At 42.5% G+C, this 23,405-nt stretch overlaps 2 protein-coding genes across 5 annotated transcripts in view; both read right to left on the reverse strand.

The window, feature by feature from the left end:
* The window catches only part of LOC139563404 (DDB1- and CUL4-associated factor 5-like), a 32,479-nt gene extending 25,761 nt beyond the window's left edge, over nucleotides 1-6,718 (reverse strand). For both annotated transcript variants that reach the window (XM_071382048.1, XM_071382047.1), the window contains exons 1-3: nucleotides 5,917-6,718; nucleotides 5,242-5,753; nucleotides 1,817-1,963 (exon numbers count right to left, since the gene is read on the reverse strand). In XM_071382048.1, the coding sequence (XP_071238149.1) occupies nucleotides 1,817-1,963; nucleotides 5,242-5,449 (355 nt within the window). In that variant the 5' untranslated portion in view covers nucleotides 5,450-5,753; nucleotides 5,917-6,718. The remainder of the gene's footprint in view (nucleotides 1-1,816; nucleotides 1,964-5,241; nucleotides 5,754-5,916) is intronic.
* Nucleotides 6,719-6,840: 122 nt separating this feature from the next.
* Nucleotides 6,841-23,405, reverse strand: part of LOC139563403 (phosphofurin acidic cluster sorting protein 2-like) — a 170,785-nt gene continuing 154,220 nt past the window's right edge. For 2 of the 3 annotated variants that reach the window (XM_071382044.1, XM_071382046.1), the window contains 17 exons: nucleotides 20,114-20,173; nucleotides 19,665-19,816; nucleotides 18,517-18,580; nucleotides 17,409-17,480; nucleotides 16,572-16,705; nucleotides 15,723-15,855; nucleotides 15,397-15,501; nucleotides 15,059-15,165; nucleotides 14,615-14,769; nucleotides 14,232-14,342; nucleotides 13,795-13,903; nucleotides 12,338-12,380; nucleotides 12,174-12,216; nucleotides 11,738-11,873; nucleotides 11,199-11,419; nucleotides 10,722-10,835; nucleotides 6,841-10,471 (listed from right to left, as the gene is read on the reverse strand). In XM_071382044.1, coding sequence (XP_071238145.1) covers nucleotides 10,353-10,471; nucleotides 10,722-10,835; nucleotides 11,199-11,419; nucleotides 11,738-11,873; nucleotides 12,174-12,216; nucleotides 12,338-12,380; nucleotides 13,795-13,903; nucleotides 14,232-14,342; nucleotides 14,615-14,769; nucleotides 15,059-15,165; nucleotides 15,397-15,501; nucleotides 15,723-15,855; nucleotides 16,572-16,705; nucleotides 17,409-17,480; nucleotides 18,517-18,580; nucleotides 19,665-19,816; nucleotides 20,114-20,173 — 1,878 coding nt within the window. In that variant the 3' untranslated portion in view covers nucleotides 6,841-10,352. The remainder of the gene's footprint in view (nucleotides 10,472-10,721; nucleotides 10,836-11,198; nucleotides 11,420-11,737; nucleotides 11,874-12,173; nucleotides 12,217-12,337; nucleotides 12,381-13,794; nucleotides 13,904-14,231; nucleotides 14,343-14,614; nucleotides 14,770-15,058; nucleotides 15,166-15,396; nucleotides 15,502-15,722; nucleotides 15,856-16,571; nucleotides 16,706-17,408; nucleotides 17,481-18,516; nucleotides 18,581-19,664; nucleotides 19,817-20,113; nucleotides 20,174-23,405) is intronic. The other variant, XM_071382045.1, reaches the window with a different exon arrangement.

Below are 23,405 nucleotides of genomic sequence, written 5' to 3' on the forward strand. Positions count from 1 at the left end.
AGAACAGCCATTAGCCGTGGTATATTGGCCATATACCACACACCGTTGAGCCTGATTGCTTAATTAGAACACTTTAGTTGAAGGGTACCTAGATAAGGACTTCATAACCCATAGATAAGCACATAAGAACATATGACATGCTTAGGGCAACAACTGCATGTTTTTCATTGCAGTATAAGTGATACAATGGTGACAAAACAAATACACTCCCCGGCCAGTTTATTAGGTACACCACCCAGTTCATGAAAATGGATCGCTTCTACAGACAGTGAGTCACATGGCTGTGGTTTGCTATGTAAAGCCGGCAGACAGGCATCGAAGGCATTCAGTTACTGTTTCGATTGAGTGGGCAAAATGAGTGACCTGAGCTATAGCAGCAGACGGCCAACACCGGCGTGCTCCACTCCTATCAGTTAAAAACAATGAGAAGCGGCTCCAGTAGGCAAGTGATCACCAACACTGGACAATTGAGGAGTGGAAAAACATTGCCTGGAACAAGGCAGCAAGTTTAGTTTACTTGAGTGTCCCGTTCAGTCCACAGACCAGTAGAGTGGAGGTGTCAAACTCATTCCATGGAGGGACTAGTGTCTACAGGTTTTTCCCTTTCAATTAAGACCTAGACAACCAGGTGAGGGGAGTTCCTTACAGTGACCTTCACTCGTCAATCAAGTACAAGGGAAGAGTGAAAACCTGCAGACACACGACACTCCGTGAAATAGAGCATATTTGGGATGAGATGGAACGGGATGTTCAACAGCATAAAAATGTACCACGGTTCAATCTGCAGAACCTGTGTGATGCCATCGCGTCAACACGGACCAACATGCCCGTGGAATGTTTCCAACACCGTGTAGAATGCCCCGAAGAATTCAGGCTGTTCTGGATGAAAAGGAGGGGGGGGGGTGTCAGACCCTGTGTGATGCCATCGCGTCAACACGGACCAACATCCCCGTGGAACGTTTCCAACACTGTGTAGAATGCCCCGAAGAATTCAGGCTGTTCTGAATGAAAAGGAGGGGGGGGGGGGGGGTGTCAGACCCTGTACTAGTTGGGTGTACCTAATAAATTGATGTTGTTGACACGTACAAAGCGTTGACAAATTATTATGAATGTGTTATGTACTGTATGCTGCTACCCACCAGTCCTTATAAAGTAACCCTGGGTGGTTTCTGGTGCTACCCACCAGCCCTTATAAAGTAACCCTGGGTGGTTGCTGGTGCTACCCACCAGTCCTTATAAAGTAACCCTGGGTGGTTTCTGGTGCTACCCACCAGTCCTTATAAAGTAACCCTGGGTGGTTTCTGGTGCTACCCACCAGCCCTTATAAAGTAACGCTGGGTGGTTTCTGGTGCTACCCACCAGTCCTTATAAAGTAATGATGTGATTTCTGAAAAACAACATGTCTATTTATATAAAACAGCTGATGTCAGCTAACTCAAGCCCTCTACAAACTAATATGAAATGAACCACTATACCCCCATAGTGATAGATTGACCAGTAGCCACCACCCACAGCCTGTCAAACCATGCTCTAAAATCAGTCCTGTCTGACCTCCTACTCTGTGGGTGTTTATCAATATGCATAGTATTGTGCTCCGCACTCATGCTCTGAGTGCATTCTCTTGAGTACGTTCCTGTGAGGACGAGTGTGGGGAGAACGCATAAAACATGACGTTAGAGAATCACTCCTCCCTACTGTGTTACCTCACGCCGAGCAGAACTCCCCCTACTGTATTACCTCACGCTGAGCAGCACTCCCCCCTACTGTATTACCTTAGGTAAGAACTAAACAATCTGATCATTTTATTTTGTCTTACCCCCAGAGAACACCCTCTTGTTGGTGCTGTCGAAGGCCAGGCAGAAGATATTGGAGAGGTGTTCTCCCTTCAGTATGAGAGGCTTGGCCGAGCGAGCATGGAGGACTCTCTCCATATCCCACAGCAGCACTCTGCGGTCATCCCCTCCTGTAGATAGGGAAGACACAAAACCAGTAAAAAAAAAACATATGGTTTGGTCTGGGGTTATTACTCTTGCAAGGACCACCAGTAGAGAAACACACTTGACTCTGAACAGTTGACGTTGAGATGTGTCTGTTACTTGAACTCTGTGAAGCATTTATTTGGGCTGCAATCTGAGGTGCAGTTAAATTGCCGATTTCTGAAGCTGGTAACTGTAATGAACTTGTCCTCTGCAGCAGAGGTAACTCTGGGTCTTCCTTTCCTGTGGCGTTCCTCACGAGAGCCAGTTTCATCATAACGCTCGATGGTTTTTGCAACTGCACTTTAACATTCAAATTTCTTGAAATTTTTCAAATCGACTGACCTTCACGAAGGGTCTGAATACTTATGTAAATAAGGTATCTGTTTTTAATTTCTTATAAATAAATTCTCTAAAACGTCGTTGGAGGCGTCTTATTGTAGAGAAATTAACAAATTCTCTGGCAACAGCTCTGGTGGACATTCCTACAGTCAGCATGACAATTGCACACTCCCTCAACTTGAGACATCTGTGGCATTGTGTTGTGTGACAAATCTGCACATTTTAAAGTGGCCTTTCATTGTCCCCAGCACAAGGTGCACCTTTGTAATGATCATGCTGTTTAATCAGCTTCTTGATATGCCACACCTGTCCGGTGGATGGATTTTCTTGACAAATTAGAAATGCTCACTAACAGGGATGTAAACAAATTTGTGCACAAAATGTCTGTGATCTTTTATTTCAGCTCATGAAACATGGGACCAACACTTTACATGTTGCGTCTATATTTTGCTTCAGTATAAATAGACCTGTTTAATTTTGTCTGGCTTTCCGTTCCAAATAAAGAGGAATATTTTTTGCTTATATAACTTAAAAAACAAGTTAAGTGTAGGCAGGGCCATAGGTAAACTGGGACATGACTAAAGAATTAAAATCAGGGTGATTTGTCCACAAATAGGGTATCAAGGTCTTAGCTAATTCGGTGAACTTTCTATTTAAAATGTATTTCGGGATATGAATAGCGAGTATGTCCACATCACCGTCAGACCATTTTATTGGTAAACTACAAGGTAATGTAAAAGTTGGATTCTTTCGTGATCCAATAAGTAATATGGTACACATCATAATTTGGTTTTAATCCAGAGATCTTAGAAAAGTATCTAGATCCTCTAGGAGGCTGTGGAGGGATTCTAACTGTGGATTTAAAAGAACATGAATATCCACATCCAAATCACCTGTGAAGTCCGTGGAGAAAAAAAAAATATATATATTTATTAACTTTTAACACTTCAATCCACACACGTAATTACAGTACCTTTATACTTGTGCTAAAATAAGTGGTATTTTAGTCAATTTCATTTACAGCAATGATTTTAGTATTATGCAAGTCATTTGGGATTAACAAATGACAATATGATGAAGTATTGGGTTACTGAATCTCTAATAGAACTCAGTAGTTTTTATGACAAACTACGCAACACATTACCGAAACCCGCTTACATGCTGACCACACCGCTCGCGTCGCGTGCGCAGCATTGCAAAATACATTTTAACATATAGATTTTATTCAATTATTTCACCCACACTGCTCGCCGCGCCAATGAGCGTCTGGGTTGCCAAGCGCTAAAATAGAAGTCAGTTCTATTTCTGACCCTGAACACTGTGTGCAAGTCCTGCCTCTCCCATCTCCTCGTTGGTTTATAGAAGCAGATACCCATGTGCCATCTCCTCATTGGTTATACCCACATGGGTGATCGACCTCAGTTCATCTTTCAGTCGGTCGTCGTGGTAACTATGAAAGTTAGATGCCAATCACCATATAAAGTCCAAAGAAGAAAAAGCCTGGAAGGAGGAGAGAACTGGAAACGATTCGGTTGACCGTTTTGTGTGTGGATTAATTGTAGAAGTATGTAACAACGTTTATATCCCAGGACACATTAGCTAGCAACTGTAAGCTAGCTAGCTTGCCATAAATGTTTAATGCTTTTCAACCTGTCCCCAAATTAATATAATTGGTTCAGTTTGTTTTGATATTTCAACCTGCGTGTCATGATCACGTTTGGTGTGGGTTGACAAAATCAACTTGCGCGCGGCTAGTTTGGTTACGGTGTTAGCATGCTTTTTATTTATCCAAATACGTGTACATAAAAATAACATGTATACACAATTAATTATTGCAGTATTGAGAAATGACAAAATAAAGTGTCAATAATTGTAAATAAATTAGTTTTCAGTGCTGTGTTAGGCTTTATCATGAGTTGAGTGATTTCGAAAACTGTTGGGTAATGAGAATTTTTACAATGATAGTTGTGGAAATTTGGTAAAACGTCTAAAATCTGATCCATAAACAGCTTCTATCTCAAGGCCATCAAACTGTTAAACAGCCGTCACTAACATTGAGTGGCTGCTGCCAACATACTGACTAAAATCTCTAGCCACTTTAATAATGAAAAATGTATGTAATAAATGTATCACTAGCCACTGTAAAACAATGCCACTTTATATAATGTTTATATACCCTACATTACTCATCTCATATGTATATAGTGTACTCTATACCATCTTGCCTATAGCGTTCGGCCATCGCTCATTCATATATTTTTATGTACATATTCTTATTCAATCCTTTACACTTGTGTGTATAAGGTAGTTGTTGTGAAATTGTTAGGTTAGATTACTCGTTGGATATTACTGCATGGTCGGAACTAGAAGCACAAGCATTTCGCTACACTCGCATTAACATCTGCTAACCATGTGTATGTGACCAATAAAATTTGAAATATATAAATACAGATCCTAATCTTAGCAAGAGAAATCACGGTGGAAAACTTGTCTTTTTTTTTAGTCAAGTGTCAGTTTCGTGAGAATCAACCCACAATCAAAGGAAGGAGCAGGAAGGTAGTGTAGCTAGCTAGCTGCTACAGTCATGTCACAGATACAAATATTTGGTCATGTTGTGGTAACGTTAGCTTGTCAGCTGGATAACATGCTAACCTAGCTAACTTTAGGTTTTATTTGCTAGTGTTAGCCAACATGATTGTCAGTTTTACGCATGCAGGCTTGGCCTGTACATGCCAGTCTTTTTCCTGGTCATAATTGAATATTTGCATGTTGACAATAGATGAATAGGGAGCAAAATGTGCATATTCGCCATCTCAACCAACTAAGCTTGATATCTGACGTGCTAGCTAGTTGTAATCTGTCAACACACTAGTTTCTCGGCTAACAACTTCCATAACTAGTGATGGTCAATTCACCAACTTACCGGACACCAGGTATTCCCCTCCATTGTTGGAAAACTCTATGGCGTTTACACACCCGAAATGTCCCAGCATATCCTTCTTGTAAAGGCTTGTGCATCCTGCCAAACGGAGTCTCTGGAATTCTTCCTTCATCAGCGGGTTCCCGAAAAGTCTTCTCTGAGACAGAAAGCCCACAGAGGACCGCATACCGCAACCCTTCACCTCCTTCATTTTTCCTGTAGCCGCTACCTAGCTTGGTTAGCTAAACACAGCAGAAAGATAGCTTGCGATTCCTCACCAACTTGTTGCACTTTATCTTTAGCCGATATTGTGCGCTTCATTACCCCAAATTGTACATGTTTCCAAGTTCATATATGCAATCGGTCTGTCTCTAACCTACGTTATGGAGAAGGGAGATATCCCGAGCGTAATGCTGTTGATGTCGTTAGCAGCAGTGCCTTCTCCGTGTAGTCCTAGTCGCTTCCTGTTCCGCTCCCCTTCAGTCGTCACTAGTTACCACAGTCGTAAACCCCGCCTACACAATTTATAATAAGTAATATGGTACACAACTTTAATCCAATGAGGTTAGAAAATGTATCTAGATCTTAAAATGTGACGTTAAACATTTTTCGAAGAATAGGATCTTAATCTTTCATATCGGGGAGAAATAAAAATTAAAAGGTTAAATTGATACACACATTTATCTGGTTCCCACACGGCCTCATCTTGATGTTACAGAGGGCATGCTCCCAAACACCTGTGTGTAGTAACGGAAGGCCGCCAGAAACGTGTTGTCACTGAAAAATACTGTCGGCTGCAACTGTGATAAAGCTGGTTAAAACACTAAGTGTATATTTTGTATTTGTGAAATTATTTTGATGTGATATGAAAGTAAAGGACTTTGTTTCTATAACAGTATCGCAATTGAGACTCGATTAATGTTTCGATAAAGTATTTGGCTGCCAGAGCCAGACTACATCTTAAAATAACATACGGTAATTGGACCTGTATCTACTTCCTGTCCAGTATGAAGGAAGTTAGAGGTAGTTTCGTGAGCCAATGCTAACTTGCGTTAGCACTATGACGAAGTCTCAAATACCCATAGACTTTCAGTCATTGCGCTAACACAAGTTAGCAACTTCCTTCAAACCGCACGCAAAGACATACAAATGGTATCCATGAGTTAATCTGACTGGGGAAGTAAAGGACGTCATTGCCAAAATCCCGAAGTAAGAGTACATAATTGGGCTAGCCTAACCTTAAATGAAGACACAAGCCATTTGTTTTAATTAACTTTTACGATAATCAATATATCGCATTAGTGGCTACTCACACTGCTCTCAGGGCAGGTCTGTCGATTTTGACTAACAGAAGTACATTTTCGTTGCAGGTTAGAAATAGGAACATTTTATGGTTAGTTAAAATGCCAAATTTGTCCCTGACGACTCGAACAGATCTACAATAACTACAACCAGGCTTGCCCTGAGAACAGTCTTGGATTCTGCCCGCTTCAAGATCCTAGATCCGCCTCTCAGAACGTCATCACACGCCAGCTGACCCATTCAAGACAATTAGCCAACTTTGACACATTTGCCTCCCAAATAATACGCCGATATAATTCGTCACTTGAACCATACACTGCACTTTTTAATGATATCACATTTGGCAAAGTTGGCTTACCATAAAAATAAATTAAACATTACTGTCAATTGAATTTGCAGCAAAAAAAACCATTAAAGATTCATTTCACATTTAAATAAGTAAATCAAAAGCACACATTTTAGTCTAGTTTTTTATTCCCGACATTGGGATTAGTGGTAGTCTTAAAAAAAAATACTATATTTTAATAGGGGAACCTTCCATTCATATTTAAGACCATATTTATAACACAACTTAAAATACTTCTACTTTTTGCCAAAGAAAGAAACACAAATGTTGCCAGTTCAACAGGAAGCATTTGAGGCTTCACAAAGCAAACCATTTACCCCGCTGTGAGGAGAGCATGGCGTGCGTCCCAACATCTCCTTTCTCCAGAAATGTTCACTTCCATTCATAGATTGGAAAGGAAATTACTGGCATATGTAAACTCCCTCTAACGACCCATGCCTCCACCAATCCAACGTGTTTTAGATTTGTGGAGAGTAGTGAATGAGTGCGCGCTTCAGGATGAAGGAGAGATAATTGGGACGTAGCCATTGTATACCATAGGAGTTATAGATTATTTGGAATAATACATTTCTCCCCTTGGTATACTGTGTAGGGGTGGGTGGGCGGCGGGGTAGCCAGAGAACCTCAACTTGGCAAGAATGGATACCTGGCATCAACCTACTAAAAAAAAAATTCGTTCAGCTTGAAGGAGAGATAGAACCTAGCCAGAGAACCTCAACTTGGCAAGAATGGATACCTGGCATCAACATACTAAAAAGTTTTTTAGTTCAGTTTATTACGGCCACACTTTCAAGCCTGGGTAACTATTTCATCGCTGTATCAAAACGGGGGTACTTCTGTACGTCAAGAATAAATAATCTTGGTAATGGTTACATTTTAGGCACACAATGAAATAGCTACTACAACAGTAGGCTATAATGTATTTCATAGTGTTTTGACAAAATATCACCCAAGGATTGTAATAACTAGTAAAAAAAAAATTTACATAAGGATTGGTTGATGATACTTCAATAAATAAGGAGTCATTTGGTTGCTACAGTTTTAAAGCTTCTCTAACTTCTGTAATATTAGGCTGCCTGGCTGTTTTTAGAAGTGTTTTTAAATGAGTATTGAAATAGCACCGGTGTTTTACAGAGTGGAATCTGAGAGATCAAGCAAAAATTAAGGACGATCTGATCTTACACAACAATGCAGTGCGGTTTTATTGTATGGCTTTAATGCACACATTTAAATTAGCCATACTATTTTTTTTATTTATGTCTGTTCAGCTCAGAAATATGACAGATTACAATGCCTGTCTATGTGCCTTTTGTGAGCTACAGCTAGTTGGCATCAGTGGTGTATTCATTAGTGGTACACCGTTGCGAACAAGTTTACGTTGTCCCACCCCATCTTCTTTCATGAAGTAGTAGCAGTAGTAGTAGATTATCATAAGGCGCAGGTAAATAGCAAACTAAACAGAGTCAAATACAGTGCCTTCGGAAAGTATTCAGACCCCTTGACTTTTTCCACATTTTGTTACGTTATAGCCTTATTCTAAAATGGATTAAATAAATACAAATCCTCAGCAATGTACACACATAATGACAAAGCGAAAAAAAAATAGAAAAAAAATTTATAAACGTTTGCTATTAAAAAACAGATATCTTATGTAAATAAGTATTCAGACCCTTTGCTATAATACTCAAAATTGAGCTCAGGTGCATCCTGTTTCCATTGATCATCCTTGAGATGATGGAAAAGGCACACACCTGTCTATATAAGGTCCCACAGTTGACAGTGGATGTCAGAGCAAAAACCAAGCCATGAGGTCGAAGGAATAAGGCTGTAACGTAACAAAATGTGGAAAAAGTCAAGAGGTCTGAATACTTTATGAATGTACTGCATTTAGAGAAGCTGGGCTTTTACAATTTGGAATATTGTTCTAATCCTACACATTCAGTTGAATAGCATTATTTAAATATTCCGTATGTAAAGTTAATGGGGAGGAGCAAACATGGCTGCTATAGAACGTTGACGTGTCATGTAAAAATGCGTCAATGCAGATAACGTCAATGTCCCAACTCTCTAAACACACACGGCTCTGGGAGTAGGAAAATGAGTGAGCTGCAGTCTGTCTAGTATTCTGCCTAGAAGATGTGTGGTTGCTGTGAGATAAAGAGAGGACGGGACCGATGAGGGAGAGGTGATAAAGGAGGACGGGGATATGTTATCAGATATTCTCTGCTGGTGGCACACCCATTGCTCCCTTTCAAAAGAAGGGAAGGTGAAAAAGAAAGTGTTAGAGAGAGAGATGCACCAACCATTAGTTAGTGCAGGGTCAGTTCCATCTCAATTATGAGTTGTGTTTACATATAATTGATTGGATGTACAGGACATATACAGTATTATGTAGCCTGGGTATCAGTCTGTTTGTGCCATCATTCCACTCCTTGTCATTCACCAAACATATGACACAGAGATTTAAAAAAAGAGTGGAATAATAGCACAGAACAGGTCTGGATTTCAGGCTACAGTAAGTCTATTGTGCATGTTAGTCTTCTTCCGATGAGTGCAGAGGGTCTCAGTGGCCTGCTACAACAACAGGAGCCACTGTCCTTAGGGGAGTATTCATTAGTGCACAGTGTAGCAAACCGCAGTGCAACGGGGAAAACGTTTAGCAACGAAATAGTTGTCTTTTTTTGGACAAATTCAGGTAGGTTCCTTTCCCGTTTTTCCATTATGTTTGGTTATGTTTGGTTCCTAATGAATACACCCCAGGACTCTGGGTGCGCTAGAATGGTTTCAGTCCAGGATCCAGACCACTTCCTCCAAGGATGACAAGATAAGTCATCTTTTATGTGTTGTCCATCTTCCATCGTTTCAGGGCCTTTTGGTTACAAAGTGATCTTGACTAGGACTTATCTTGTTAAATTGTGCCTGGCAAATTGTTTGATACAATCTATCTTTGCCACATTAATAAAAAGCAAAGAGGAGGGGAGGGAGGGTGCCGAAATGTTATGCATCGCTAGTTATGAGTTTTTCAAACTATTTATTTAATTAGGTTTCCGCTCGTCTTTTACTTCCTCAAAAGTCTCTAGAAAATCAGCAGGATTTTTAAAAAAAAAGCTTGGTGAGAACCAAATCTCCTTATGACAGCGTTGCCTTGGGAACTTTTATAATAAACACAACAACAAACACAGAAATATAAACAATAGGTAAAATCTGGGGCTTAAATTAAGACAGTGGGGTGGGCAGATGTGTGTAGCCTGGTCCCAGATCTGTTTGTGCTGCCTTGCCAACGTTTGGCTTGACAATGACCATAGGAGTTAGACAGATCTGGGACCAGTCTAAGATGTGCGGGAGGGGGGGGGGGGGGGGGTTGGCCATTATAAAAGCTATTGGCACATGAGTAAGGGGGCGTTGTCCTCTGTTACAGATGAGTCTCTATGGTAACGGTGCCGCTACTATGGTAACCCGTCGCTTGTTAGTAAGGCCCTTTACTGTGTCCAAAGATCCCGATGGGGAAATGTTTGACGTGTGACGACCACTGTGCCGCCAACTGGAAAAACTTGACGTCATTCCACTCCACGCCGTCAATCAGCACTGGAAGAAAATAATAGACCAAAAAAAATATGATCTAGAAATAATCCCGAATCACAGAATGTAATACCTTACAATTACAAGTTGTTATACTAAGCTTTGTTCAAGGTTATCTATGTAATACCTGGATCAGATAAGACTTGTTAGCATCTGTTAAAGACAAGGTGGTCTAAAACAAGACAGATGTAAACACACACCAGTTAATATAACAAGAGATTTGGTTGTTTTTGAGTCCAGAGATAAGGTGTCTTACCCCTCAGCATGGTCTGCTGGTGCTTGGCAGTGCAGATCAGTCGACTGATGCCATCGATCACCTGGCTCTTAGACTCCACATCCTTGTCTTTAGTCTTCTTTGGCAGGAATATTACTGAGAAGGAGAGGGAACAGAAGAGTTCGGATTCCTAACTTTAAGATGTGAATGCTAATCATCACAATCAACGATGACGACGGATACGTTTTTAGCAAAAGTTAGGATTCGGCCTAAACTCAAGTTTTAGGATTTAGGCTTTCCATTTCTAGATAATTGTGATTTAATTTCTGTCTTTCCAATAGCTTCACTATCAAGATAAGAATATATATATACAGGAGTGAGTCCATTCATTAAAGAGAGTGTTACAGAGAGACCCTACACTAGTGTGTCTGAGTGCAGCGGACCTTCATAAGGAGTACTACAAGTCAACCCCACGACTCATTCACAAAGATACAATATAACCATTGTATGTGCCCTCACCCTTCTTGTTCTTCTCCTTCGTGACCACAGTCATGGACATGGCGGGCTGTGGCTGGGCCCCGGCCTGGGGGAGCCTGCTGACCTGCAGCGAGCGGAACGTACACTTCAGAGTGTTCTTAGAGGAAGACGAGTCCCTTTTCTCCACGTCTCTCTTCCTGTCAGCCGGGGACGGAGCCACCCAGTAGTCCACCTGTAGTCCCATCAGCTCCCCCTGAGGAGAACTACAATACCCAGCAGAGGAAGAGAGACATGAAGAGAATAGTACGAGATGAAGAGGTAGAAAATCAAATGTTAGCTAAATGAACAATATGGAAGCCATAATCAGTCTATTGAACCCCCAGACATTTATCTTCTCTACTCCTCTAGAAGGAGTCCGTGTGTTACCTGTACACCTGAAACAGGTGTGTTACCTGTACACCTGAACCAGGTGTTGTGTCCCTGTGTTAGCTGTACCTGTACACCTGAACCAGGTGTTGTGTCCGTGTGTTAGCTGTACCTGTACACCTGAACCAAGTGTTGTGTCCGTTTGTTAGCTGTACCTGTATGAGCTGAAGCTTGTGTTGACAGAGGGGGAGGAGGGAGGGGTGGGCGTGGCTTCCTTCAGGGCGGGGGACACCTGAGGAGGGTTGGAGGAGAGGAGGGCTGTCGCCATGGGAGCTGCATCGTCCGAGTCACCTGATAAATACACAGGGATTATCATCATCGGGACAGAGGGTACAATTACAACAAGTGATAGACTGACAGGTTAAGATTAGGGGTCAGATGATTGGACACAGAGTAAACCTAGATTAAATATACAGGATTAGGTTTAATTGGTGCTCAGGAAATCAGCACCTATAAGTACTGTATAACTACAGTATCACATCCAACAAGTTCTCAGTGTTGACATGAAAGTAGTACGTACAACGACGTGTTGTTGACACATTGGTTACTTTATTGTATATTGGCGTGAAAACCCCACACCTCATGACTAACCTGAAGTTGCTGATGACTGTTCCACCAGTCCAACTTTCACCATCTGGGGAGGGAGGGCAGAGGTCAGAGTGAAAAAGTATGGACTCAAGGACACGACGATCAGGTTCAAGGAAAAGAACATATCCTTCTTTAGATTAGGTGGAAAAAGGGGAAAAACCACTTACCCCGATAAAGGGGATAAACTTCTGACAAGAGTCCTCGTCTGGGCTGTAATACCAGGAGACAGACAGACAGGAGACATGGGGGGGGAAACAGGCACAGAGTGATGTAGTACCAGGGGACAGACAGGAGACATGGGGGGGGGGGGACAGGCACAGAGTGAGCATGTGCAGAAGTTCCAACCTATCAGGATGGAAGAGGGGATTGTCTAGTGTCTTATCTACTGAGACCAGAGGCTTCAACAACCCCATGATGGGTAGTAAGGCTATTGGCCAATCCTCAAAAAGGGCTTTAGTTGTTGAGACGACCCCTACCTGAGATAGAACAAAACACAACCTTGTTTTTTTCACATCTCTTATGTCTCCCATTTTATGAAACGAATGGTTGTGTAAAAATATTTTACTGCAAAGGTGGTTCAACTGATCGCTATTGTGACACACCCCCTAAACTCAAACAGTATATAATAATGCCTGGATGGGCCCCAGAACTACAACCAATACTGTTAGCTGTGTAACCTGGTCAGGCCCCAGAACTACAACCACTACTGTTAGCTGTGTAATAGTTATAACACTTATCAGGAATGCTATTAATTATTATAACACTTATCAGTAATGTTATTAATTATTATAACACTTATCAGGAATGCTATTAATTATTATAACACGTATCAGGAATGCTATTAATTATTATAACACGTATCAGGAATGTTATTAATTATTATAACACTTATCAGGAATGTTATTAATTATTATAACACTTATCAGGAATGCTATTAATTATTATAACACTTATCAGGAATGCTATTAATTATTATAACACTTATCAGGAATGTTATTAATTATTATAACACTTATCAGGAATGCTATTAATTATTATAACACTTATCAGGAATGTTATTAATTATTATAACACTTATCAGGAATGTTATTAATAATTATAACACTTATCAGGAATGTTATTAATAATTATAACACTTATCAGGAATGCTATTAATTATCAATGACACTTATCAGGAATGTTATTAATTATTATAACACTTATCAGGAATGTTATTAATTATTATAACACTTATCAGGAATGTTATTAGCAGTTAATTAAGCAGTTTTCCTACTGCAAAAAATTTGTGCAAACAAAGTGCCAAAAAAATACCTTGTGATAATCTGGGCGGCGTGATTTTAATCTGAAGCTTTTCTTCAACAAAGGCAGATATTTAACTACAGTTTAGTAAACTGAGCAACACACAAATAGCCGCCTCTTTATAATCCACATTGTTGAGGAAATGTTTCTGATTAAATCATGCTGCCAGATTATAACCGGTTGTTGCACTATGAAAATGGCACCATGGTGTGTGTGTGTGTGTGTGTGTGTGTGTGTGTGTGTGTGTGTGTGTGTGTGTGTGTGTGTGTGTGTGTGTGTGTGTGTGTGTGTGTGTGTGTGTGTGTGAGATGTTGCCCTATCTTACCTCTTCTGTTTGTATGTGAGCATGGCCTCAGCGATGGGGAGCTGGTGAACTCCGTTGGCCCCGACAATATACTGGGTTACCCTGGAAACCACATCTGGACTCTCCTGCACTGTACACCAACATGACAGGAGTGACTGATTGGATTGTTTTAATGTCTTCAAGAGTAAATTCTTTCCACAGCTCACAGACTCGCGTGCACACACACACACACACACACACACACACACACACACACACACACACACACACACTATTCTGTTTCCACCATAGTATAGATACATCTTAGATGTGTGTTAGGGTTGCGAAATTCCCGGTTGGAAAGGGGAACTAGCAGGAAATCCAGGAATCCGCCAACCAGGATTTCTGTAAAACCGAGGGTATTTTAATAAAGTTAAGAGAATTTTGCAAACCCTCGTGTGTGTTTAACCCTGTCGTACCTATGACTGGAGCTTCTGGCTTGTGAAAGAGGTCCCTCCACGCTGTATCCTGGAATAAACTGTTGTATCGATAGTCGATGGTACCCAGGTACTTGGAGACCGGGTGAGATCCTGTACACAATCAAAAGGAGGAGAGATGTCAAATCACTGATACGACTAGTAAGAACTCTCGTACGAACTCTCTTAAAACGCATAATTCATTAAAAATATCATACTATCTTTAGAGAAAAAAACTAAACTAAGGTTGCAAAATCCCAGACAACATTCACAAGTGTAGAGAAACTTTTAGAGAATTTTGTAACCCTAAAATGAACAAACATTAGGTTATATTCAAACTACAAGGTGTGGTGTGAATGACTGCCCCCCCCCCCCATATCTCTCACCTAGTGGTATGATCAGGAACCTCATGTAGCCCAGCCAATCAGGGGTCTTGTAAGAGAGGTGGTCTACAAACAGTCTGAGGACTGCACCGAGGTAGTGTTGGGCCCCAGCCACAGCTATCTTTATGGGGATGGGCGTCTGGCTGTTACAGTTACAGCTACATAGGAAACATCATGTTACAGCAAGGAGACAAACATATTAACAACCTGTAACAGAGGACTTATAGCTACAATACTAAATAAATAACATGTACGAGAGAGGATTGGCTCAGAAACTACGACTACAAGAGTGTGACGCTGCGAGCAATGCCCAGGTTGTGTTCCAAGTCTTTCAGGGATTCACAGACGCACACTGATAATGTATGAACAGTGAGTTGTTTTGGATAAAATCTTCTGCTAAGTAGTGTATATTATTATTACAATGAGAATGTGAAAGAGGAGGCTTACAATCTCTGAATGCGTGAGACGATGGTGTTGAAGGCGGCCTGGATGTCTGCTGTAGTACAGGTACACACCACCGGGAGGTGGTGGCTCTGGAGAACACCTGACAGATACTGAAACAACGGACGGAAGAGAATAGAAACTGTCTGAGAAAAGAGAAAATAAAAACGAGAGATAGAGACGGCCGAAGAGAAATGTAATGTGAGAATAAGTGGTTGTTAAAGAGAAAGTAAAAGTTTTAAGTTATTCGTCATTATAATCTATTGTTCCCTTTCGGTCGTCATGGAGACAAAGAGTGATCGCCCAACGTTTTCACTTTCTCTATGTCATTTCCTGTCTCTTACCTGGCCCTGCCAATCAGATGTGTTGATGAGGATGATGCTGTCAGGTAGCTGGTGATCAGACACCAGGATGTGGTTGAGCTGGTCATACACGGTCTTCCTGGGGATCTGGGGACGGGGAATATACTTATGGAAGACATCGAAAAGAAGGCCATTTGGAATAGTAAATTCATCTCACATCCAAGACACAATCACTAGAAACATTTATATATTAAAGTTACAGACTCGGTATTCTGACTTGATTGGCCAGCGATCGTACTAATACAACCCCACCGGTGCTTCACCAGAGAGACAATGTGATTTTATTTACAGTCTGCTCCTCCTCCTACCTGTAGATGGCAGTGTGTGTCGAGGGAGCGTTCGTTATCCAGGCTGTTGGCTCTCTCGTTCTGTGGTCTGTTGGGCTGGCGCTCCTTTAGGGATGTACTCCTCCCTCTCCTCCCCGCCAACTTAGGTTCCTGCCTGGGGAAGACATGAGAACGGACACTACAATGAGGACAGAGCATGGCCAGCTTGAGGGGGATGCAGGGTAGGGGGGAGGTGGGGGGTGAGGTAATTTTTACATGTAGGTAGGGGTGGAGGGGAGGTTATTTTTACATGTAGGTAGGGGTGGAGGGGAGGTTATTTTTACATGTAGGTAGGGGTGGAGGGGAGGTAGTGGGAGGTATTTTTACATGTAGGTAGGGGTGGAGGGGAGGTAGTGGGAGGTTATTTTTACATGTAGGTAGGGGGAAAGTGATGCATATACTGTATGTTCCCAACATTTGAATGGGTCGACTGGTTTCCTACAAACTGAACCCTGGACTGAACAAACTGAAGTTGAGAAGACACTCAGCAATTAATCCTTCCTAGATTCCTTGCATCCCGGTCTTCTCACTTCCTTTTCAAAACACATTGGGAGAAGAAGGTTTTAAAGAAAAGGACCATATGGACCTTTCTCCTCCAATAAGGAGGCGAGGAGACAGGAGGCGAGGAGACAGGAGGCGAGGAGACAGGATGCCAGGAGACCAGGAGACAGGAGGCGAGGAGACAGGAGGCGAGGAGACAGGATGCGAGGAGACAGGAGGCGAGGAGACAGGAGGCGGAGGAGACAGGAGGCGAGGAGACAGGAGGCGAGGAGACAGGATGCGTGGGGGGAATGGCGTAAGGATGAACTGAGAGAGTCGGACAGTATTTACCATCTGTTGGAAGGGATGATGAGGGACTCGGTCTTCTTCATCTTGCCAGTAGGGGGCAGCTTCTCCAGGAAGGTGTCCATGTTGTCCATCTCCAGCTCTGTCGTGGGGGTCACTGCCTCTGGTTGCTCCTCCTGCTGGGACGGAGCAAAGACAGGGACAATGTATTGTTTTGGGGATGTGATGTCTGTTTGTACACTGTATACTTGGAGCATGTTGATATTTGTAAACTGACTGGGTCTTTAATTGCCCCTGAGGGGGTGATATTTGTAAACTGACTGGGTCTTTAATTGCCCCTGAGGAGGGTGATATTTGTAAACTGACTGGGTCTTTAATAGCCCCTGAGAGGGTGATATTTGTAAACTGACTGGGTCTTTAATTGCCCCTGAGGTGGTGATATTTGTAAACTGACTGGGTCTTTAATTGCCCCTGAGGTGGTGATATTTGTAAACTGACTGGGTCTTTAATTGCCCCTGAGGGGGGTGATATTTGTAAACTGACTGGGTCTTTAATAGCCCCTGAGAGGGTGATATTTGTAAACTGACTGGGTCTTTAATTGCCCCTGAGGTGGTGATATTTGTAAACTGACTGGGTCTTTAATTGCCCCTGTAGGGGGTGATATTTGTAAACTGACTGGGTCTTTAATTGCCCCTGAGGAGGGTGATATTTGTAAACTGACTGGGTCTTTAATTGCCCCTGTAGGGGGTGATATTTGTAAACTGACTGGGCCTTTAATTGCCCCTGTAGGGGGTAAATAAAGTTGTATTAAACTGAATTTAAATGAAAACAGAGACAAGGCTTATGAGCGTTTTCTAGGATAACATAATAGATAATAGTTACAAATGAGCCCTTCTCTGAGACACTGTCCATCTGGAACGTGGCTCCGCTGCTCTTAGTCTGGTCCGGTTCCATCTGGAGGGAGAACAGAAGAGAGGGAGTTAAAACTCAGGGACAACAATGGAGGAGAATAGTTACCACTTATTACTGATGGGGTTACTGACCGGGCTGGGTGGTTCTGTGTTACTGACCGGGCTGGGTGGTTCTGTGTTACTGACCGGGCTGGGTGGTTCTGTGTTACTGACTGGGCTGGGTGGTTCTGTGTTACTAACTGGGCTGGGTGGTTCTGTGTTACTGACCGGGCTGGGTGGTTCTGTGTTACTAACTGGGCTGGGTGGTTCTGTGTTACTAACCGGGCTGGGTGATTCTGTGTTACTAACCGGGCTGGTGTGGTTCTGTTACTAACCGGGCTGGTGTGGTTCTGTTACTGACCGGGCTGGGTGGTTCTGTCTGTTACTGACCGGGCTGGGTGGTTCTGTGTTACTGACCGGGCTGGGTGGTTCTGTGTTACTGACCGGGCTGGGTGGTTCTGTGTTACTAACCGGGCTGGGGTGGTTCTGTTACTAACCGGGCTGGGTGGTTCTGTGTTACTAACCGGGCTGGGTGGTTCTGTGTTACTGACCGGGCTGGGTGGTTCTGTGTTACTGACCGGGCTGGGTGGTTCTGTGTTACTGACCGGGCTGGGTGGTTCTGTGTTACTAACCGGGCTGGGTGGTTCTGTGTTACTAACCGGGCTGGGTGATTCTGTGTTACTAACCGGGCTGGGTGGTTCTGTGTTACTGACCGGGCTGGGTGGTTCTGTGTTACTGACCGGGCTGGGTGGTTCTGTCTGTTACTGACCGGGCTGGGTGGTTCTGTGTTACTGACCGGGCTGGGTGGTTCTGTGTTACTAACCGGGCTGGGTGGTTCTGTGTTACTAACCAGGCTGGGTGGTTCTGTGTTACTGACCGGGCTGGGTGGTTCTGTGTTACTGACCGGGCTGGGTGGTTCTGTGTTACTAACCGGGCTGGGTGGTTCTGTGTTACTGACCGGGCTGGGTGGTTCTGTGTTACTAACCGGGCTGGTGTGGTTCTGTGTTACTAACCGGGCTGGGTGGTTCTGTGTTACTAACCGGGCTGGTGTGGATGCCGATCTCTGTCTGAGAACTGGAGAGAGAAAGGCCCTCGAAATATGGCCTGCAATACGAAAATAGTGTCTTTAACACAAGTGAAAACATCATGAATGTATAAAACAAATGTTTAAATGCATTTGCTGTAACATTTGGAGCTGATTGAAAAAGCACTATATAAATCTGAGTGATAGCAACTTAATACACGTACACAGGCATATACACAACAAACCATGTGTGTAAATTAGCTTTGTGCACGGGGGCATTGTCATGCTGAAACAGGAAAGGGCCTTCCCCAAACTGTTGCCACAATGTTGGAAGCACAGAATCGTCTAGGATGTCATTGTATGCTGTAGCGTTAAGATTTCCCTTCACTGGAACTAAGGGGCCCGAACGATGAAACATTTTCCCAGACCATTATTCCTCCTCCACCAAACTTTACAGTTGGTACTATGCATTAGGGCAGGTAGCATTCTCCTGGTATCAGCCAAACCCAGATCAATACGTCGGACTGCCAGATGGTGAAGGGTGATTCATCACTCCAGAGAGAGAGTGTCCACTGCTCCAGAGTCCAATGGCGGCGAGCTTTACACCACTCCAGCCGATGTTTGTCATTGCGCATGGTGATCTTAGGCTTGTGTGAGGCTGCTCGGCCATGGAAATCCATTACATGAAGCTCCTGATGAACAGTTATTGTGCTGACGTTGCTTCCAGAGGCAGTTTGGTACTTGGTAGTGAGGGTTACAACCGAGGACAGATTTTTACGCGCTTCAGGACTCGGCGGTCCCGTTCTGTGAGCTTGTGTGGCCTACCACTTCCCGGCTGAGCCGTTGTTGCTCCTGGACGTTTCCACTTCACAATAACAGCACTTACAGTTGACCGGGACAGCTCTAGCAGGGCAGAATTCTGACCAACTGACTTGTTGGAAAGGTTGCATCTTATGACGGTGCCACGTTGAAAGTCACTGAGCCCTTCAGTACGGGCCATTCTACTGCCAATGTTTGTCTATGTAGATTGCATGGCGGTGTGTTCGATTTCATTCAACTGTCAGCAACGGGTATAGCTGAAATAGCCGAATCCACAAATTTTAAGGGGTGTCCACATACTTTTGTATATAGTGTAAGTACAAACTGAAAACTAGTCCGACTCACTTGAGTTTAGGTTTCGGGGTGCTGAGGACACTGTCGTCATCGTCTAGTTCTGGTCCACTGTCACTGGGGTTCTCAAACTCCAGACTCTCTAGGTCCAGATCCTCCTCTACCTCTGGAGGGGGCTCAGCCGGGTCCTGCTCCGAGTCCAACACCTGGAACATTCAGAGAGACACACACACACACACAGAGAGAGAGAAAGAGACAGGTGGGGAGGTAGAGAAGTAGAGGGAGGGAGGGAGAGAGACAGATGGGGAGGTAGAGAAGTAGAGGGGGGAAGAGAGACAGGTGGGGAGGTAGAGTGGGAGAGGGGGAGAGTCAGAGAGAGTGAGAGGGTGAGAGAGGGCACACAGGAGAACAGATTTTTAACAGTTGCATGAAACCAATGAGAAAAGGAATTAAAAAGGACCTAAGAAGTGTCGAGTGATATGGACAGATTTAACGTTAGTTACCTCGTCTGAGACTCTAAACCTCTTCAGCAGGGCCACAACTCTCTGTTTAAAGTTCTGCTGCTAAAACGCAACAGGACACAGAAACAACTACAAGTCAGCCCCATCACAACAACAACCTGTCAGTTACCAGGGGTGTATTCACTAGGAAACACACCGAAGCAAACGGAATGAAACTATGGAACGCCGTTTGGGTCTTTGCGTGTAAAAAAAAAAAAAATACACGTCAAATAACACGATTTGACCTGTCAAATAAGCTTGTTGACCAATCAGGACCTGAATATGACTGCACGTCACATAATAATTGAACGCGTTCATTCATTTTTCACGTAGTTATTACACATTGATTACAATATCAATCGTATGTCACACCGATTCATCGATACGTATGCTATGATGCTGGTCAAGTTGCCTCTCGCACCTACAGTGCTGGTCATAAAACAAGCTAGCTAGCTCATGGATACAAACAATATTCTTCCCCAAAAACATAGCAAAACGACATAATCTGTTTCAGTAGCTATAGTTAGTTAACTATATAGCTAGGTGTTATTATCTAAAACAACCCTAACTTATAAGACAGTTCTTATTTGATTAATGGTGGTCGGACCCATCTATGTGAAGTTTGCCACAATAGTGGACTTTGCGGTTAGCCTTCAAAATAAAAGTATGTCGTTGACGGTGACACAATTTAATACAAATAGTAGAATTATGCCATAATTGAATAGATCGTGCAAAATGAGGTCGGAATGTTGTTATATAAAATCAACAAAAGACAATTTGTTCATTTGACAAATCTGTTGAAATCCCACTGGATGTATTATACTTTAGAATTGCATTGGGGTCATCCTTATTTCACTGTACAGCTTTACCTATGGATTGTGGATCAATGACATGAGGTATCAGTCTACTCAGTGACACCCAGAGAACATTAGCATCATAGCTCTTATTGCGGGACTCTGAAACAACTGTGAATTGAGCCACATTTATTGTCAACCTATGTGAACTGAACACTATTTCTGAGGAAAAACAATACGGTGTGGATGTTTTGGAGTCTGATAACTCTGAGGACGTTGGGGAAAAAATATCTTGGGTATTGAGTAGACTGATACCCCATTTCATTGATCCCCAATCATTAGGTAAAGCTGTGCACTGCAATATGAATGTCAATACACACAATAGGCTGACTGGGGAGGTGATTTCACACAGTCACAGTCCCGCGATAAGAGCTACAACGCTAGTATTTGAATAAACTCTTCACAGTTGTGTTCTGTGGGTGTCAACGAGTAGACTGATACCCCATTTCATTGCTCTACACTCCAACCTTGTTTAACATTATCTCGTCTAAATATGGCATGATTCCACCAATTGTAACCTTCTGTATCACTTTCAAAAAGTTACTTTTATTTTTGAAGGCAACCCGCAAATTCCACTATTGTGCCTAATCCTTATTGTGGCTAGCTTCACAACACATAACCCGGTCCGGTCGCGACTCACTAGCCAGATGAGGCTAGCTGGCTGCTTATAACGTTAGCTTTGGGTAACAGGGTTAATTAAGGTTCGGACACTTTTTTTCAAATTTCGCCTAAAATGACATACCCAAATCTAACTTCCTGTAGCTCAGGAACTGAAGCAAGGATATGCATATTCTTGACACCGTTTGAAAGGAAACACTTTGAAGTTTGTGGAAATATGAAATTAATGTAGGAGAATATAACACATTAGATCTGGAAAAATATAATACAGAGAAAAAAAACACGCGTTTTTTTTGTTCCATCATCTTTGAGAAAGGCCAATATATGACTTAGGAATCTAGGCGCAATTTAGATTTTGGCCACTAGATGACAGCAGTGTATGTGCAAAGTTTTAGACTAATCCAATGAACCATTGCATTTCTGTTCAAAATGTTGTATCAAGGCTGCCCAAATGTGCCTAAATTGGTTTATTAATACATTTTCAAGTTCATAATTGTGCACTCTCCTCAAACAATAGCATGGTATTCTTTCATTGTAATAGCTACTGTAAATTGGACAGTGCAGTTAGATTAACAAGAATTTAAGCTTTCTGCCCATATCAGATATGTCTATGTCCTGGAAAATGTTCTTGTTACTTATGTAACCTATGTGAAATGGCTAGCTAGTTAGCGGTGGTGCGCGCTAATAGCCTTTCAGTCGGTGACGTCACTTGCTCTGAGACCTTGAAGTAGTGGTTCCCCTTGCTCTGCAAGGGCCGTGGCTTTTGTGGAGTGATGGGTAACGATGCTTCGTGGGTGACTGTTGTTGATGTGTGCAGAGGGTCCCTGGTTCGCGCCCGGGTCGGGGCAAGGGGGACGGATTAAAGTTATACTGTTACACTTACAACCTCATGCTAATCGCATTAGTGCACATTAGCTCAACCTTCTTGTGGAGGTTTTAAGTAGTTGGCTAGCTATTTATTTTCATGAACTGAAGTTCAATTTCAATAGACGAACAACAAGTGGCTACCTAGCTAATACTTACTCACAATGATTCCTAAATCATTGTTAAGAATAATGAAAATGACTGCAGTTTCTACTGATCGTTGTTTTCAGGCTGGTTGTATTGGTGCTAGCTAGGTTACCAAGCTAAAGCTAGCTACTCCAGAAGTTGTGGTCGAACAAAGCGGTATTGTAAACACATCGTTCGTGGCCCGGCGTTTGCTTGTTTGCAGACTTTTTCTGTACAGCTTTGACAGTGCTATTGATAGTAGTGGTGGCACTTGGCTTGCACGTGCAAATTCAGCACACACAACATTCTCTAATAGAATTGTGTTAATTGACGTGTCAAATTAAAATATTATTTAAAATATTATCTTTTTTGACACGCAAAGACCCAAACGGCGTTCCATATTAAAACAGGGACGGGACCCTACATTAATTTGTCCAATAAGATATACAGTACAAAAACAATGCTAAATGTTTTGTTAACAGTGTACACTAATGAATACACCCCATTAGATGGAGCCCTAGAGCTCGACTACAGTCAACAACCAACGTAAAGGAAGATGAACAAGTGCTGTCAATACACCAGCATCTTAGACAGAAAAGCAACAACAACAAGAACAAAACAAACAAACAACAACACAACAAAACAAACAAACAACAACACAACAAAACAAACAAACAACAACAGCAAAACAAACAAACAACAACAGCAAAACAAACAACAAAACAACAACAACACTGCTGAGACATTGTGAATTACAGTAAATTTCACAGTAAAAACCTATATAAACTTTAGCTTGCTGGGCATAGCATGATGACCAAACACTCAAGTGTGTC

Source organism: Salvelinus alpinus, chromosome 34, assembly GCF_045679555.1.
Source record: "Salvelinus alpinus chromosome 34, SLU_Salpinus.1, whole genome shotgun sequence".
NCBI classification, from domain to species: domain Eukaryota; kingdom Metazoa; phylum Chordata; class Actinopteri; order Salmoniformes; family Salmonidae; genus Salvelinus; species Salvelinus alpinus.